The sequence below is a fragment of the Ostrea edulis genome, chromosome 7, assembly GCF_947568905.1.
Source record: "Ostrea edulis chromosome 7, xbOstEdul1.1, whole genome shotgun sequence".
NCBI classification, from domain to species: domain Eukaryota; kingdom Metazoa; phylum Mollusca; class Bivalvia; order Ostreida; family Ostreidae; genus Ostrea; species Ostrea edulis.
Window position 1 is genome coordinate 67107451 of NC_079170.1, and position 18844 is coordinate 67126294.

At 38.6% G+C, this 18844-nt stretch overlaps 1 protein-coding gene across 2 annotated transcripts in view; it reads right to left on the minus strand.

Annotated features, from left to right (window-relative positions):
* Nucleotides 1-549: 549 nt before the first annotated feature.
* Nucleotides 550-18844, minus strand: part of LOC125655708 (phospholipid-transporting ATPase ABCA3-like) — a 31391-nt gene continuing 13096 nt past the window's right edge. For both annotated transcript variants that reach the window (XM_048886142.2, XM_048886143.2), the window contains exons 7-23: nt 18584-18765; nt 18299-18433; nt 17785-17914; nt 16402-16556; nt 14706-14861; nt 13946-14156; nt 13048-13297; nt 12541-12761; nt 11982-12334; nt 11442-11792; nt 10466-10736; nt 8458-8685; nt 7085-7593; nt 5200-5387; nt 3062-3232; nt 2326-2689; nt 550-1730 (exon numbers count right to left, since the gene is read on the minus strand). In XM_048886142.2, coding sequence (XP_048742099.2) covers nt 1635-1730; nt 2326-2689; nt 3062-3232; nt 5200-5387; nt 7085-7593; nt 8458-8685; nt 10466-10736; nt 11442-11792; nt 11982-12334; nt 12541-12761; nt 13048-13297; nt 13946-14156; nt 14706-14861; nt 16402-16556; nt 17785-17914; nt 18299-18433; nt 18584-18765 — 3971 coding nt within the window. In that variant the 3' untranslated portion in view covers nt 550-1634. The remainder of the gene's footprint in view (nt 1731-2325; nt 2690-3061; nt 3233-5199; nt 5388-7084; nt 7594-8457; nt 8686-10465; nt 10737-11441; nt 11793-11981; nt 12335-12540; nt 12762-13047; nt 13298-13945; nt 14157-14705; nt 14862-16401; nt 16557-17784; nt 17915-18298; nt 18434-18583; nt 18766-18844) is intronic.

Here is an 18844-nt window from a genome sequence, read left to right on the forward strand (position 1 = left end):
TAAATATAACTAACATTAAACATGTTAGACAGTGTTCTTATTGTGCTAATCTAGTCATGACGCCATGCAGTCAATTATAAAAATAAATTTCACTTTTGAAAGTGCATGAGGGTAGGACGTGCGGCGCTTCACGCCAGTAAACCATCCTTTCTGTCGGATTTGCCAGCCGTTGAAATAGACGACCTGAATTATCACGATTCATACACGAAAAGTTCACAACAGCAACGCATGGCTTGGAAAATGACATTCACTACAATGTGTAAAGATTGACAAAATCATTGGAAATGTAAAAAAAAAAAAAAAAAAAATAAAAATATAAAAATCAGTTTCTCAAATGATTAAGATCTTAGTCTTCCGTTTGAAACCTGCACTTTAACCTCGTAAAAATCAAGTTACAAATAACCTCCATACCTTTTTATGCAATGCACGACATAATTCAATAAACTGCACGGTCAAACATCACATACATATATATCACAATAAGCCGAAAAAAAGCCAAATAAATTCCCATCTGTGCAATTTAAAGCAATAGATAGAAATATTATTGTGCTGTCATGGTATTTATTATTATTATTATTATTAAAATTTATAAAAGCGCACAATTTTAAAAACAAAAATGCAATCAATGGCGCTGTACATGCAAATTGAATTAAAAGATACACAAGTTTAAAACATTAAAATTGACTAATTGTCAACATGATATAAAACTGAGAGGCGGATCGCGGTCCGAGTTTAATCAGAAATATTTGGATCCACAGTGAAAAATATACATCACGATATTATGAAAATAGATATCTATATATCACATGATTATAAACAACAAATAGAAAAACAAGGACGTAACGCAGAATCACAATGTTATTAAAGTTTCCTGGGGGGTTGGGGTTGGGTGGTTGGATGGGGGGGGGGGGGGGGGGGGGGGGTTGAGAGGAACTCTGTCTCTTCTGCTTGCCTCACTCTCCATATCTAATGGTGAAGAAAACACTTTTCAACCAGTACGAGCAGATTTCTCATCATCTCAGTTACGTATCCTTGCGTTCTGGGGTTTATCTACCTGCATCTTACGTATCCTTGCGTTCTTTGTTAATCTCCTACGTATCCTTGCGTTCTGGGTTGATCATAATTTCTCTTTTGTTCTGGATAGATGATTACGTTTAGTAACTTTACAATGATTAATATTAAAGCGTCAATCATAGTGAACTATCGGGTGAAGGTTAACCGATTCCGTTCATTGACGTATGAACGACCACACCATTAATAATTCCACACGCTTACACATATTCTATAACAAAAACAATCCCATAATTCCCTTTATGCCATAATTGACAATTGTTTACCATCCTAAAAACGTGGAATAGGTATGACATCTAGACCCCACACAGATTGAGATCGAGATAAAATATAACAGAAAAATGTATAAACTGATACGTGCACACTCGCACTTTACAATGTTTTTAAGACACGGGAAATCTTGCATACAAATTCTCGATGAAGATTTCTAAATCCATTTTCAAGATGATCGATATCATTTCAATGTTGACCGCTACAATCCGAGTTTTGGTGTAGGGTTAACATATGCTGACAAAGAATACTGGATTAATCATCACCGCAACACAGGGACAGAGAATACTGGATTAATAATCACCGCAACACAGTGTACAGGCGCACAGCGACCAACAGGTGCACAGCCCGCAACACCCCTTGTCTTTGGTCTTTTCTTTAGGCGGCACCTAGTTGAATAATCAAAACCACATTTATCATTCAGAAAAAAAACTATCAGTAGGCATGCTCTTACAGGTTTCTTAAAGACTTATCTTACGCAACTTCTCAAGTTAGGTTGTTTTCTACTTTAGTATGAAGGCAGTTGTCGAAATCTAAATACATCCTTATTCTTGCAGTCAAGAAACTTATGACGATGTATGACAAACGACAACCATAAAACTAGTAAGATGTGGGTCAAGACCACAATTTAGACGCCTGAATATCGTCGAAGTCCAAAGATATCCCCCAAATCATGCCATTTACTTTTACACAATTTAACATACAATCAGACAGAGGCTCGGAAAACATGTTCTTTTTAACTAATACCAATCCCTTTTCATTGACAGAATGTAGGCCAGGTTAAGTCGAATCTTCCATCTTAGATTGCTTATAATGTGACAAAATTCCGAAATGTGCGAATACAAGACTTGAATTTCAAACACAAGCAAAAAAGCACTGTACGAGTAAAAAACATACCTGATTGGTTGTAGAGGTTACAAACATACCTGATTGGTTGTAAAGGTTACAAACACACCTGATTGGTTGTGAAGGTTAGAAACATACCTGATTGGTTGTAAAGGTTAGAAACACTTGCTCCAGCGTGGTCTGGTGGACGGAGTAGTCCTCTAAACCGAGGCTTGAAGACGCCTCTTCCATGGCGCCAAAAACAGTGGACAATGACACCGTAGTGTCCGGGATCTGGAAGTGGACGTATCCATGGTGATCATCAAAGATCTGGCTGTCCGCGAACCGCTCCTTGATGAAGTTCTTTATCGCCGTGGGATTAGAGTCGTCTGCACTCAAGCGGACGATCAAAGTGTAGCCACTGCCAAATTTGTTCTTTAGATGTTGAGGACTACCCAGGCAGACGAACTGACCGTTGACCATAATGACTAGACGGGTACATAGGGCGTCACATTCCTCCATACTGGACAAAACAAAACAACAGTGAGCAATCCCATGATGACTAGACGTGAAAAAATAACGAACAGTGAGCAATCTCACGGTGACTAGACGGACAAAATAACGAACAGTGAGCAATCTCATGGTGACTAGACGGATAAAATAAAATAACAGTGAGTAATATCATGGTGACTAAATGGGTACATAGGGCGTCACAAATAAAACAATGAAAAATAACGAACAGTGAGCAATCTCATGAAGATTCGAAGTTCTCCCTTTTTAGCTACAGCCAAATATTCTCTACACCTTACTTTGACTATTGTTGATCAATATTTGAGTTATAAATTGAATAACCCTTTAATCCCTAGGACTACTAATTAGAGCTGCTGTCCTTTACCTGTGGGATGTTAATATCAGCGTCCTTCCACTCTCTCGAACTTGCGACAAAACATTCCATAACTGGCGCCGTGCCCCAGGATCCATACCCGTGGTAGGTTCATCAAGGAAAACAAATGGAGGGTCTCCAATCAGTGAAATGGCTGTGCTTAACTTCCGTTTGTTGCCCCCACTGGTGATAATATAACAATCTATCATATGCAATTGGCAAAACGATAAACATCAAGATTTATTAGAAAAAAAAGTGAATTCAAATTCATTCTCACAAATATGAGAAAAAAAGAGGCCCACCGGCAATATCGGTCACCTAAGTATCACTAGCCCGACCAAAGAGCCACGGAGCCATAATTTTCAAGTTCTGCGCTCAAACCTTATATTCAACAGCAGTGAAATTTAAGGCATAAATAATGGTGACAGACTTAACATGATAGAAAATACATTACACCAACACTATTAAATCTACAATAATTCCCCCATTCTGCATATTTAAACTCAATTGGAATATCCAGTGACAGTACAAAACAAGATGTGTTCTTTTACGAAACACAAATGCCATTGAAAGCATTTATACTGATGGAAGACTTTACTTAATATATATTGTATTAACATTATATGCATAATAAACCGACACGGTGGTTTAGAGGTAAAGCGTTCGCCCCAAATGTGCAAGGTCGGAATTGGAATCTCGGCCGCGACACGCCCAAGTCGTTAAAACAGGTAGTGACAGTTCCATCACCAAACGGTCGGCATCAGGTGTGAATGTCACGGGTCCTCGGAGATGACCTTAAAAACGGATGTCCTGTGTCACAGTAGGTATGGCACGCTAAAGAACCCTCACTTCTCAATGGTCGTAAGCGCCGAGCATAGGCCTAAATTTGAAGCCCTTCACCGGTATCCTATGAGTGAAAAATTATCGAGAGAGACTTTAAACAAGATACAATACATGCATACTATGGAACCGCCTTCAAGTCTTTTGGTACATCCTTCTTTGCTTTTCGAAAATATGCATTCATTTGTTTTTACAATATTAACAAAATGTAAGACGTCTTTCATAAACATTTAATCAATATTATTACCATTTCGGCCGAACCTGGCACTAAAAGGTCTGGGATCGTGAAATTTACAATTTTGATAAATGGTTACCGGTTTCTTAAAAAAAAATATTCACCCAGTTACAATGTAGACTCAATAGCACTAAAGGTAGTTCATTGCACTAAAAATTGGACTTTGGAATATCTTATTTACAAACAAAATACCTTTTTTATCCTCCCGGCATATCACAAAAAAATCATAGAAAATACTTGAGAGCTTGTATCTCTTTTTTGATGGTGAAATCATACTTCATAAGAGGTGTTTTAACGAGCCATTAAATAATGAAATAGTGTATTGAGTTACCTTGAAAATGCTATTTGATAAATTATTAGACATCAACACCATTACATGCTAAGGTTTGGCCCCATCCTGGAATCAGAACCTCTACCCCGGGGATCATGAAATTTACAATTACGGTAGAGGCCTTCCAGTTCTATATTACTATGCATTTAGTTTTTCTCACAAATGTGTAGTTATAGAGAAGAATATTTTTTGAAAATTCATCAACTTTTGACAGTTTTTGCCCTGCCCGTAAGACCTCGGGGGTGCAGGTGTCTTGTAATGTACAATTAATGTTCCCTTGTCCCAAAGATGCTTTATACCAAATTTGAAAAGAATTCGAAGGGTAGTTATTGAGGAGCTAAAAATGTTCAATTGTTAACTCACGAAAGACGACGCAAAGTGACTAGTGCAGACTAATGGTATAGCAATAGGTCACCTGAGTCACTCGTGTGACGTCACTCATGTGACCTAAAAAGGTGGAACGACATGTACTATTCCCAATACAACAGACGTCTAAAGAAATATATTAGTTTCAGAAAGTGTCTTGGCAGTATATGGAGTAACACTAGTAAGTTTCTAATTTTCATTCTGTCAACTTTCATTGAACTAATCCACATTTAAGAATATATTGACAAGATGTTTTGTAACATTGTACCAAAACTGCCCCAAAGCGGCGGTGGATATACGCGATTTAACTTCCACGACATTATCAGGAAATCGGAAGAAGCGATTGCATTGTAGGATTTAAAACCTTTCTTAACACACCTGTATGTCCCACATTGCCTGTCGGAGTATTTCTCCAACATAAGTACTTTAATCAGCTCCATCACCACTCGTGGAATGTATTCTTCCTTGACTCCGCGCAGGCGCGCAAACATAAACAGGATCTCTCTTCCGGTCATCTGATCGATCAGAGCGTCGAACTGCGGACAATATCCAAGGTTCTGTTGCACCTATTAGCGAAATAACGACACAATTAAATTGAAGTTTGGAAGCGTTACTCTTAATATAATACTGTATCCACTCCATCAACTAATGACAAACAGACACCAAAACGTGACATATGCATACATAGCACCAATACATCATACAGAATAACTATCTCATTAGCAACAAGAGGTCCATGGGCCACATCGCTCACCTGAGTCACCTTGGTCCATATCAGAAGATTTTCCATATCTATTTGCATGTAAAACCGTAGTCCCTATTATGGCCCCAAACCTACCCCTGGAGATCATGGTTTTTGCAAACGTGAATCTACACTATGTCAGAAAGCTTTCATGTAAATGTGAACTTCTTTGGCCCAATGGTTCTTGAGAAGAAGATTTTTAAAGATTTTCCCTATATATTTGTATGTAAAACTTTGATCCCCTATTGTGGCCCCGCCCCATCTTACCCCAGGGGGGGGGGGGGGGGGGCATGATTTTAACAAACCTGAATATGCACTACATGTATATCAGAAAGCTTTCATATAAATCTCAGCTTTTCTGGCTTAGTGGTTCTGGGAAGAAGATTTTTAAAGATGTTTCCTATATATTTGTATGTAAAACTTTGACCCCCTATTGTGGCCCCATCCGACCCCTGGGGGCCATGATCTTAACAATGTAGAATCTGCACTATATCAGGAAGCTTTCATATAAATCTCAGCTTTTCTGGCTCAGTGGTTCTTGAGAAGAAGATTTTAAAAGATTTTTCCTATATATTTGTATGTAAAACTTTGAGGCCCCCCTTGAGGCCCCATCCAATCCCCAGGGTCCAGAATTTTAACAAACTTGAATCTGCACTATATAAAAACAAAACAAAAAAAACAACAACAAAAAAACCAAACAAACAATAAAAAAAAACCAAAAAACTTTGACCCCCTATTGTGGCCCCATCCGATCCCCGGGGGCCATGATTTTAACAATTTAGAAACTGTACTATATCAGGAAGCTTTCATATAAATCTCAGCTTTTCTGGCTCAGTGGTTCTGGGAAGAAGATTTTTAAAGATTTTTCTTATATATTTGTATGTAAAACTTTGACCCCCTATTGTGGCCCCATCCGACCCCCGGGGACCATGATCTTTACAATTTAGAATCTGCACTATATCAGGAATATTTCATATAAATCTCAGCTTTTCTGGCTCAGTGGTTCTTGAGAAGAAGATTTTTTGAGATTTTTCCTATATATTTGTATGTAAAACTTTGACCCCCTATTGTGGCCCCACCCGACCCCTGGGGCCATGATTTTAACAATTTAGAATCTGCACTACCTAATAAAGCTTATCTATAAATTTCATCTTTTCTGGCTCAGTGGTTCTTGAGAAGATTTTTTAATGACCCTACCCTATTTTTACCTTTTCTTGATTATCTCCCCTTGAAAGGTGGCCTGGCCCTTTATTTTAACAATTTAGAATTCCCTTTACCTAAGGATGTTTTGTGCCAACTTTGGTTGAAATTGGCCCAGTGGTTGTTGAGAAGAAGTTGAAAATGTGAAAAGTTTACATACGGACAGACGGACGGACAGACGAACGGACAGACGGACGGACGCCGGAATACGGGTGATCAGAAAAGCTCACTTGAGCTTTCAGATCAGGTGAGCTAATAAAAAACAGACCGTCCAGTCTGGTCTCATTAGCAATCTGAAAACAGACCGTCACTTCTGTTTACCTCTTTGATGTTATTTTTCACATCATATTTATTCAGGAATGCGTTCCCGCCCGTCACGATTTCATCTCCCGTCATCATCTTGAATGTCGTCGTTTTCCCTGCACCGTTTTGTCCCAGCAAACCAAAGCATTCCTGCCGAGGTATTCCGATGCTGACTCCTTTAACTGCTCGGAACCTTCCGTAGTTCTTCGCCAGATTCTTTAGTACAAGAGCGTCCGTCTCCTGAAGTTTGGATATTTCTGTCTCGTTGATTCGTTTTCTCTCCTTTTTAACATCCTCCTCCAAGGATTCCCCTTCAATTTCTCCTTCTGAATTTACTTGGGCCGTGTGCAGTTTTTGGCCCTTAATCTTGTACATGATCCAGAAGAAGAAGTTGAGTTCTGCCAACGTGACTAAGAGAAGATACACGGCGCCTTGAATTACCATCATCAGGATGTATTTCCCAATCCCTGGGTACGTCATACTAGTGTAGTCCAAGACAAATCGCAGACAACTGGTGCCACAGTTATCTGAAATGGAAAGAGAATACGTGCATCACAGTGACAGTCATTGGCGAATTTTAAAACCGTACTAATTCACAATGAAAACACTCCTTTCAATGTCTTTGTTGTTTACTCCCATTTGAGATTTGGAGAGGCAACGATAACAAACGGTGATCAATCTCATACCTCCTATAAGCAATACAAAATAGATAGTTGGGCAAACACGGACCCTTGGAGACACCAGAGGTGCGATCAGATGCCTAGGAAGAGTAAGCATCCCCTGTCGACCGGTCACACCCGCCGTGAACCCTATATCCCGATCAGGTAAACGGAGTTATCCGTAGTCAAAATCAGTGTGCCAAGAACGGCCTAACATTCGGCATAAAACACGTCAGACAGCATTTGACCCAATGATAGGTTGTATTGACTAACTAGATCGTTATAACGACCATAGAATTTGCAAAATACTGACTTCAATCGAAAGTGTTGAAACCCCTGAAAGCATCCCCTGTCGACCGGTCACATCCGCCGTGAGCCCTATATCCTCTTCAGGTAAATAGAGTTATCCGTAGTCAAAACCAGTGTGCCAAGAACGGCTTATGAATGGGTATGAAACACGTCAGACAGCATTTGACCCAATGATAGATTGTATCACCATCTAGAGGTGAAATGCCGCAAATGAACACCCACGAGGACCGTAGCACTTCATCATCGAACCATCGCCTGCCTTGACACAGGATCCCACCCAAGAGACTCTCACTTTTAGATGCCGAACATGAAAGAGCAGTCACTCGTTATTTCATATGTCTTAGGGACACGAGCACGATTCACACCCACGCCATCAAAGTATCAACATGATCGAATCAACAAGTGTACGAGTTGACCTCTTACCCATACAGCAGGAACCAGTGGACATACTGGGAATTTGACACGTGACCTGGTAGTTACTGTTCTCACAGGTGTTGATATATTCGTAATTTGTGTAAATGTTCATGATGCTGGAGCCGAGATTGTAGTGTGGGAAAATGATCGCGAAGATCCAATCCAACTGAAGAGCGACATCTTGTGTCCCAAAACTCGGAAACATCAACAGGAATATAGTCAAGGTAGTGGCCAGACCTGTCAATATAGGAATACATCAAAGCAATATGGAGAGGTGTTACTGTCACAAACCTGGCTATGCAGCAACATATGAAAGCAATATGGAGTGTTCTTGTCACACTATTTCGCATATAGGGTCACGTCTGCATGACCTTTCGTTAAGCCAATCAAATTGACCTTGTCGATTTATACCAACGATAATTTTTTCTCCCATGAACCTTTGCGTCATTATTTACGTTAGAGATGCAATAAAAATGGCTGCGCGTTTGACAGACGACTGCACACCTGTCAAAACATGCGATTTAAATAACGTCTGTATTCTCTGCGGGTTTTCTTTCATTCAAACGCTAAAATATCCCGATGGAATACACAATTCAAGAAAATTGGCTGCGATTGTTTGGTTCGAAAGAAAACATATCGCGACTAGATGCGACGTCACAATGCACCGTTTACGTTGACTGGCGTTATATTTCTCGCGTTATTTAGTAAACCATCTTGAAAACTATTCAAATCGTACCCGTCCCTATTCATACATAAATCGGAATTCACAATTAATTTAATTTGGGTATATTTCATATCGTACGTTTTGTTGTTTGAATGAACGGAATAGATTAGGCATTATTGGGAAAGTTTAAAATTCGTTATGCGAGAATATACAATTTTACAGTGTGGAATAAACTTCGTGGGAGAAAGATTACAGCAATTTATTTACGAATTGCCAGGAACCGCCTAAATAGCCATCATTGTCTGTATGGCGCAATCTGACTGGCTGATAGTTCTCATGAATATTCCAAGCGAAAGGTCATGCGGACATGACCCCCTATGGGGTTATGTCATATCCTAGTGTAGCGATCTTAAGTGAGCGGATCTCAGGATCTGGTTTTAATCAGATTGAGTGCTTTAACATATAATATGAAATTCGAAAGTGAAAAAAATAAACAAAATACTTAAATGTATTCGGGTACCGCACCGTAAAACTGATTTAATTTAGATATGGATCTCTTTGTCTCGACTACGTAATTTATTTAAGTGGTTCTGATGCGTGTTCATTCATTCTGATGCAATCATTTGTATCTCTGAATGTGAAGAGGTCCAGTCTGCTTAAGGCATCTTCACAATACCTTAGCCTTATTTTAAGTTGCCTTTAGGAAATGAAACTTATCTTACTATTTATAATTTTAAGAAAAAAATCCAATTACAGTTTTTAACAAAATCAGTGTGCTAAGAATGCAACTTATGACAGTTACGACAGTGTATCATGAATAATCTTTCAAATGTGTAAAAAGTTATCTCCTTTGGGTAAAATAATGTCAGATTTTTTGTGTTACGTTCCGACAGGAATCTTTCCCTCGTCTTCAAACGTTACCATCTTAGGTAAAATGCAACAAATTTGAGTTATGCTTAGCGCTCAGGGTCGTAGGATTCTTTGACGTGCTAACGTCTGCTGCGACACCGGACCTTCGATTTTAAGGTCATGTGAGAAAGACTCGTGATTCTCACTTCTTTTAAAATTCCGAGTGTTTGGCGAAAGAGCAATCACTACTTATATGTGTGTCTTAAGTTTGACGGGGATTCAACGCACTACCTCCCAAATACATGTACGAAGCGAACGCTCTAAAGCTAAGCTTACCTCCCAAATACATGTACGAAGCGAACGCTCTAAAATTAAGCCTACCTCCCAAATACATGTACGAAGCGAACGCTCTAAAATTAAGCCTACCTCCCAAATACATGTACGAAACGAACGCTCTAAAACTAAGCCTACCTCCCAAATACCAAGTTCCAGTGTCTCACTCACCTGTCAAAATATTACACATTGTAATGGTCACCATCCCCGAAGCCGGGGTCTTGAACAAGTAATGGAGAACATAGGTATAAGGAAGTGAAGCCCAGCCAAACAGAATGTAGACCAGGAAAACCAGACCAATCCTGGAAGGACTTCCAAGAAAATAGGCATCGGGTCGGAAGGCAGCAAAGCAGATCACCATCATAACGGCGGGAAACAAGTAGTTAATGTAGTCCCAGACGAAGTTAGCGAGCCAGTAAGTTAGGGAGCTCAGTCCACTCACCTGCAGGAAATCAAGAAAGAAATTAGCAAGGGTCAATTTCTCCTACAGGAAATTAAGGACAAATTAGCAAAGGTCAACTTCTCCTACATGAAATTATAGACAAATAAGCAACGGTCAATATCTCTCATAGGAAATTAAGGAAGGAATAAGCAAGGGTCACTTTCTCCTACAGTAAATCAAGGACAAATTAGCAAGGGTCAATTTCCCCGACATTGAAATAAGAAACTAATTAGCAAGGGTCAATTTCTCCTGCAGGAAATTAAGAAACAGATTAGAAAGGGTCAATTTCTCCTACAGGAAATTAAGGACAAATTAGCAAGGACAATGCCTCCTACAGTAAATTAAGAAACTAATTAGCAAGAGTCAATTTCTCCTACAGTAAATTAAGAAACTAATCAGCAATGGTCAATTTCTCCTACAGGAAATTCATAAACAAATTAACAAAGATAAATTTCTCTTACAGGAAATTAAGGATATATGCAAGGGTCAATTTCTCCTACAGGAAATTAAGGAAACAATTTAATTAGCAATGACCATTTATGTTTAATCTGTCTGCTTTAGTTAAAGTGCACACACAGTGGTTCTCAAGACTGAGGGGTGGGACACATATACGAAAAGAATTGGTGAGGAAACGGTGCTAGAGAGAGTCACACAAGTTACTCAATTTTGGCAATGGACGAAAAGTCAAAGACAACAACTACCCACCTTCTGTAGATGTTTCGATCCAGACATACGCTCCTTGATCAAAAACAAAATAAAACTGGTAGAAAGAAAGGCAACTCCAAAAAGAATCACAAACGCTATGGAGAATCCGCTCCCGGCATTTCCCGCCACTCGGTTGGAGTTGGCATCGAGGCTGCGTTTAAACGGATAATTGACGGTCTGAATACTGTATTGTGTGCTGCTTTTGTATGCTTTCAGAATGGCGTCCAAGGTGTAACCCAGCGCTATAGCGGGGCTGTGAAAGGGGTCGCCATTGAAGTATGTGGTGGTCGCGGTGGCGCCATTGTCGTCCAGACCCACGATGTACTTCTTGCTATAGGCAGACATCCCCACCTGAAATGTGATTTAAAACAAAAGTTTTTCATAATGTTAACATTGATATCCTGAAATGTGATTTAAAACAAAAGTTTTTCATAATAAAAACATTGATATGTTTGTATGATATTTTGATCTGTTCATGCAGCATCGCCCGGGGATACAATGGAAATTTGACACTAGTTTAGTATATGAAATACAAGTTACCTCTTTCATTTTATCTATGACATATCTGTCGTATGACGTAGCCGAGCTTGCGTCCTCTGCGGTTAGAAACAGGTCTTTGTACTTGGTGGCGATGGTGTTTCCGGGGTTGTTATAGATCGTCACGGGGTTCTCAAAACTGCTCAGGTCTAAATTCAGCGCGGGCTCGTCAGAGAATCCCGATGAATTTAGTTCGATAACGAGGGCAAGAATTGTGAAAATAACCGGAAGTACCAATTGGACAAATGTGACAATCCGGTTGCGCCAGGAGTGTATGGCTTTTTTGATGAGCATGCTTTTAAATTGCTGGAGCGTAAGTGCCATCCCTTTGTTCTTTTTTAATTCCTTGTTGAATTCTATATTCATAAATGAAATAACATTAAATAGAATTTATAAAACATCAATGACTTTAAGAAGAATGTGTAAAAGAGTAAGCATTCATCCATTCATATGTCTGTGCAAAATAGACAGTGGTTGAAATACGCTGCTGACTTGCCTTACTGCAGAATTTCGCAGATTCTACCAACTATTTCTGACGAGGAAGAGGCTCATAATACCTTACCTACATACTTTGATAAGTTGTTGTCCCCGTTTTTCTTTGTTTCTCCGTTAGACACACCATTAACTCCATTGCTCACGTCAGTCAAAGCGATTTTTTCACCTTCGTGTTCAAACGCGGGATTGATCACGTGTGATGGGGGTGGGGTCTGTGGGGTTAGGTGCGCCTGTGTAGCTAGTCGGTCGGCCTCTTCTTCAACGTCTTCTTTACCGCTTTCGCCCACTCTGTAAAATAAAAATCCAAAATTACCTACACGTGTAGAAATTCAAAACCCACAATGGGATACTTCATAAATGCCATTTTACTTAGATTTTGTAAGGTAACTGAGGGAGATTTTAGTTGTTACAATATATTAACTATTCAATTGTCGAATTTTGTCAGTAGCAAAACAAGTATTCAAACTACGGAAAATGGAGAACACCTTGCACGATTAAGGTATCACAACCATACCAAACAATGGCGGTATGCACTACCTCCTTTTGAGAATATTTAGACCCGCCCCTTACTTACTTGAGGAAAACTTCCTCCATAGTTGTGGCTGTGGTCCCAAAGCTTTGAATTCCCAGCGACGATTTCTTTTGTTCCACATCCGCAAACAGTTTAGAAAAGCTTTTTGATTGGTCAAAAGGTAACAGATACGACAGTTCAGCGCTGATCTCACTCTCCAAGATGGCAGATCCCACATGCGATTGAACCAACTGCGTAACATTGGAAACATTGCAAGACTTGTCCTTCACCATAACCAGATGATACCCAGCCCCTAAAACAACAATCACGTCTCTCAGCATATAAAATTTTCCAATTTTTCAATACGTTGTACACTCTAGTTGTCCGTACATTGTAATCTCAAGTTCTGTCACCACATTGTCAAGTTCCGTCAGTAAATTGTCAAGTTCTATCACCATATTGTCAAGTTCCGTCAATAAATTGTAAAATTCTGTCAGTAAATTGTCAAGTTCTGTCACCATATTGTCAAGTTTTGTCAGTGTAGTATTTTGTCAAGTTCTGTCAGTAAATTGTCAAGTTCTGTAGTAAATTGTCAAGTTCTGTCAGTACATTATATTGTAAAGTCCTGTCAGCATATTGCAGTCTACTTTTGTGAGACCATTTTCAATTTTAGTACTGTCTGCTAGATCTAAAACAGATGTATACACGTAATATATTTAATGATAAATCCGTATTAAAATACTATTTTTTTCTATACATCTTAGTAAAATCAAAAGTAATGATGAATTAAGTTTAGTGCACAAATCTATTGATTTCTAGAGAATAATCACATGGATCATGTAAAGAGAGATACTTATCATAGGATCGGAGTTAAGATTAGTCGATGACCTAATTACTAAACGAGGTCATATAAAAAAAATTATATAGAATCCTATGAAGGATAGTTTTAAGAAATAATTACCAAACGCCTTCTTGAGGAAGAGTGAGGTGCCCACACATTTGACCACGCCCTCCGCCATGATAGCGATCCTGTCTCCGAGCAGGTCCGCCTCATCCATAAAATGGGTGGACAAAACCATGGTGCGGTTTTCACGGAATTTCTGGAGAATATCCCAGGTCTGACGACGTGCCGCAGGATCCATACCGGAAGTAGGTTCGTCCAAAATTATAATCTGAATTGAAATATTACATGTACACATATATGTAAAACTTATACGGTACAAATTTTGATGCACCAGATGCGCATTTCGACAAATAATGTCTCTTCAGTGATGCTCAACCCGCATATATATATATATATATATATATATATATATATATATATATATAAGTATATTTATGATTGGAAAAAAAAATTGTCAAAAGTAACACCGATGCAATAGAAATAATAACAACAACTTCTAAATTAATTTTTTCTTTTTTTGTATATTAGAGGTTGCCTTTTTCGAACCTTTTTACCCAACTTGAATCGTGCATAAAGATTAAAGCCGATTTCAAAGTGTCTATTAGATTGGAAATCCCATTTTAATCATGTATATAACAAAAAAATGCATTGTGCACTATATACAGCATATACTCAGGATATCTATTTATAATATATGTATACTCCTATCATCTATTTGTTGAACATACTCGGGATATTATCTATTTAGTGATTTCTCACTACAGATCTGTGCATTACTAAATTTTAAAGCGAACACTCCCGAAGCTGAAATTCAAACCTTAGAGTCTCCTATGATGGCTATTCCCACCGATAATTTCCGTTTTTGTCCGCCGGAGAGATTTCCAGCAGCGTAGTTTGTCTTTTCAACCATTCCCAGGACTTTAATCATTTCTGTCACCTTACTATCGATGTCTTTCTTTGGCGTTCCCTTCAACTGTATATAGTAAACAATGGGTATGATAGATAATTGATGATTTTCGTTGTGCTATGGTCTATAGTAAACAATGGGTATGATAGATAATTGATGATTTTCGTTTTGCTATGGTCTATAGTAAACAATGGGTATGATAGATAATCGATGATTTTCGTTGTGCTATGGTATGAGCATGCACACAATTGAAGACAATCGAAGAAAAGAGAGAAATCATTTTTCTTCAGGATGATCTTTTCTCATATATATTCATTAAGCGTGTTGTGATGAAAAATTGAAGATATCCTCAATCTAATGTTTTCTACAAGGAATAGAAAATTAAAAGTAGGGCAAACACGGATCACTGGATACACCAGCGATATGATACAATGTTGTTTGTCACAACTACAGAATGCATGCGTTCTGTTGACACGGGTATCGTTTATATTGCTTGTATGTCAAAGTCAGTTAAACGTCATACTCATTTCATACCAAACGTTTTTGAAGTTCCATAAAAGCAGCCAGAAATCCTACAAAATATAGTCCCCAACATTACCCAAATTAACTTACTACATGTACAAAATATAGTCCCCAACATTACCCAAATTAACTTACTACATGTACAAAGTGTAGTCCCCTACAGAATTAAAATTCTACATGAACTAGTAACTTACTACAAAGTATAGTCCCCTACAGAATTAAAATTCTACATGTACTAGTAACTTACTACAACACATAGCCCCCTACAGGATTAACATTCTACATGTACTAGTAATGTAAAACTTATACGGTACCAGTTTTGATGCACCAAATGCGCATTTCGACAAATAATGTCTCTTCAGTGATGTTCAACCGAAATGTTTGAAATCCGAAATAACAATGAAGTTTTAGAGCTATTATAGGGAAAAACAGTGTGCCAAAAAAGTGGAGTAACTTACTAAAAAACATAGTCCCCAGCATGAATCGAATTCCCAAGTGTTTGAGTTACATGTTACAACTGTAAAAAAGAACTTTGTGTCTTCCCCATCCACGGAACCATGTGTCTCCTAACTCATGAATATTCATGAACACATCATGCATTTGAACTACTACAATATATCTCTGAATAATGACAAAAAATTATCCTTCACGAGCAAATATGTCCACCATGAATGAAACCAAGGCTTAAACTACAATAAAAACTTGTCAAAAGAAGAAAAAAAACATATACAGCCTTATTGTGAAATTAAACTGTGGTGATCATAACATTTCCATGGCAGGAACATAAAAATTATATTCAGAACAACGATAAAATGAATTTATACAAGAAATCACGAAACTAATACGGATCACATGAAAGGTGAAGATAACGAACAGTGATCAATCTCATAATTCCTATAAGCAATACAAATTAGAGAATTGGGCAAAGACGGACCCCTGGACACACCAGAGGTGGTATCTGGTGCCTAGGATGAGTGAGCATCCCCTGTCGATCGGTTACACCCGCCGTGAGCCCTATGAATTGTGTAATTGGTCGTATAATATTTGTTTAGAATTTAAATAACAGAGATAAATTGTCTAGTACCTTGCAAAAATACTCCAGGTGCTCTTTGACTGTCATGGTTTCAAACAGAATATCGTGTTGGGGACACAGACCTATACTCTGACGGACTTTGTCGATTTGAGTCATGATGTCATATCCATTTACTTTGGCCGTGCCGCTCGAAGGTGGAATGAAGCCTGGAGGGGAATAAAAACACACCAGTATAGAAATATTCGTACACACCAGAGACGCTTCCACTAATCAGCCATTGTAATCACAGAGTATCGCATCATATTCATGAACTACTGCAACATATACAACTGCAATCTGATGGAAATCCATATACTGATTTTACAAAAGACATGTGTAGATACATTTGCACAGCTCGCTGCTGTAGTCCTGTCGGTAGTTGTGCAGAGGAAGGAGAATGAGAAAGCATAGGGGGCGGGTACAGAATGTGATACTGGGAAGAATGATTGATTGATTGATTGCATATTGTTTATCGTCCCACTCAAGACGTTTTGACTCATATGGAGACGTCACCATTTCCAGTGATGGGCTGCAAAAAATAGACTTATGCTTGGCACTTACGACCTTTGAACAGGGAGGGATCTTTATCGTGCCACACCTGCTGTGAAACGGGATCACAGTTTCTACTGTCTCATCCGAAGGACCGCCCCCATTTATTCGTCTCTTACGACAAGCAAGGGGTACTAAGGACCTATTCTAACCCGGATCCCCACGGGAAGAAGGACAGTTGTAAGGGAAAAAAAGGATGCAAGAAGAATAAGAATGAATGATGGGAGGGGAAAATGACGGGTGTGGGTTGAAGAAGGGGAAAGAGGGAAAACTTATGGGAGAGAAAGCGGAAGCAAAGGATGAAGGAAGGAAAAATAAGAATGTGAGGATTTAAGGAGGGGGTTAATTTGAAAAGTTGGAGGATGAAAGAAGTGCAGAGGAGGAAAATGAAGGATGTGAGGACATGGGAGAGGGTAAAGGATCTCAGTGGAAGAGGAAACGTTAGTAGGAAAGCAAAGAGTAAGTAGCGAAAGAAAGAGGAATCTAAAGAGATGGAAATGATGTTTGAGAAAGATTAGGGAGGAAAAGATGAGAAGGAAAAATAAAGAGGAAGGATGCTGAAATAGAAAGAAAAATAAAGAGGAAGGATGCTGAAATAGAAAGAAAAATAAAGAGGAAGGATGCTGAAATAGAAAGAAAATTAAAGAGGAAGGATGCTGAAATAGAAGGAATAATGTAAGAACATGGAGGAGGAGGAGGGGGAGGAGGAGAAAAAGAATAAGCTGTAGATTTCAAACTAATATTTCAACAGAAAGATCAAATGAATTTGATTATCAGGGGTTATAACCTTTAACGTTTACTGTGTGAAGGATCACACAATGAGAACACTCTATAGCATTGTTTTACCTGTTAACATTGACATTGTAGTAGTTTTTCCGGCACCATTATGACCCAGTAAAGCTGTAATTTGTCCTTCATAAATATTCAAGGTCGTTCCCTCCACCGCAACCTTTTTGTTTTTTCCGCTTCCGAATTCCTTTACAAAAAGAACAAGAATATGTGTAGAACTTTAGGAGTCTAACGTCTGTGAAGAAACAAAGTCAAATTAACCTTGTAATTATCACTTGATTCCGGTAATCATTGACTGGTCATTGATGATTATTGGTTGGTATATATAGTAACTCGATTTCTATTAAGTTTACCTGTACAAAATTTCTAATGTGTTTCCTGTAAATGCTATCGTACAAGTGGCGAATTTCAACTCCTCAGAAGTACCACATTTAGGCCAAATTATTGTGAACTTTGTCGTGTGGTGTATATTGTTTGATTGACTGCACGTATCAATAAAATTCAATTAGGTAAAATCAAGTAATGATTCTTGATTAATTCTGGGGAGTGGATCTTTCATTTTCCCGCTCACCTTTCTCAGTTTATTAATGGATATTCCCGCTTTCATATCTGGCGGATCGCGTTCGAAGAATTTCGGATTAGCAGTGCTGTGTCGTAGTTCCTTATCAAAGTCTCTTTCACTTTTGCCACAACCCCAATACGATTTCTGTCCAAAAATACAAGCTATTCGTCATCCGTATTCAATATCAAATTAAACAAAGAAATTGCATTCCATATGGAATATTTCTAGAAATGCAATCGGTAGCATCAGATGAACTACGAAAAACAGCTGTCCATTTATGTTCTATATATTTACCGTGAATGGAAAGTAGAAGGGCCGAGGCATTCCGAATTCTCCCGGAAAAACGTTTCCAACATACCACGTGATCAGGAGATGAATGACGATATCCAAAACCAGCACCAACATGACTCCGCCCAGTGTGAAGTTATCATCAACTGATGGCGTTTTGTAGAAGTTGTCCCACTGGGCACCTTCCCCTGATATTTACAATTGTCTCTGTTTCATCATGTGATCGCATGGTAGTTATATCAAATCATCAATACTTTAACCTCTTTA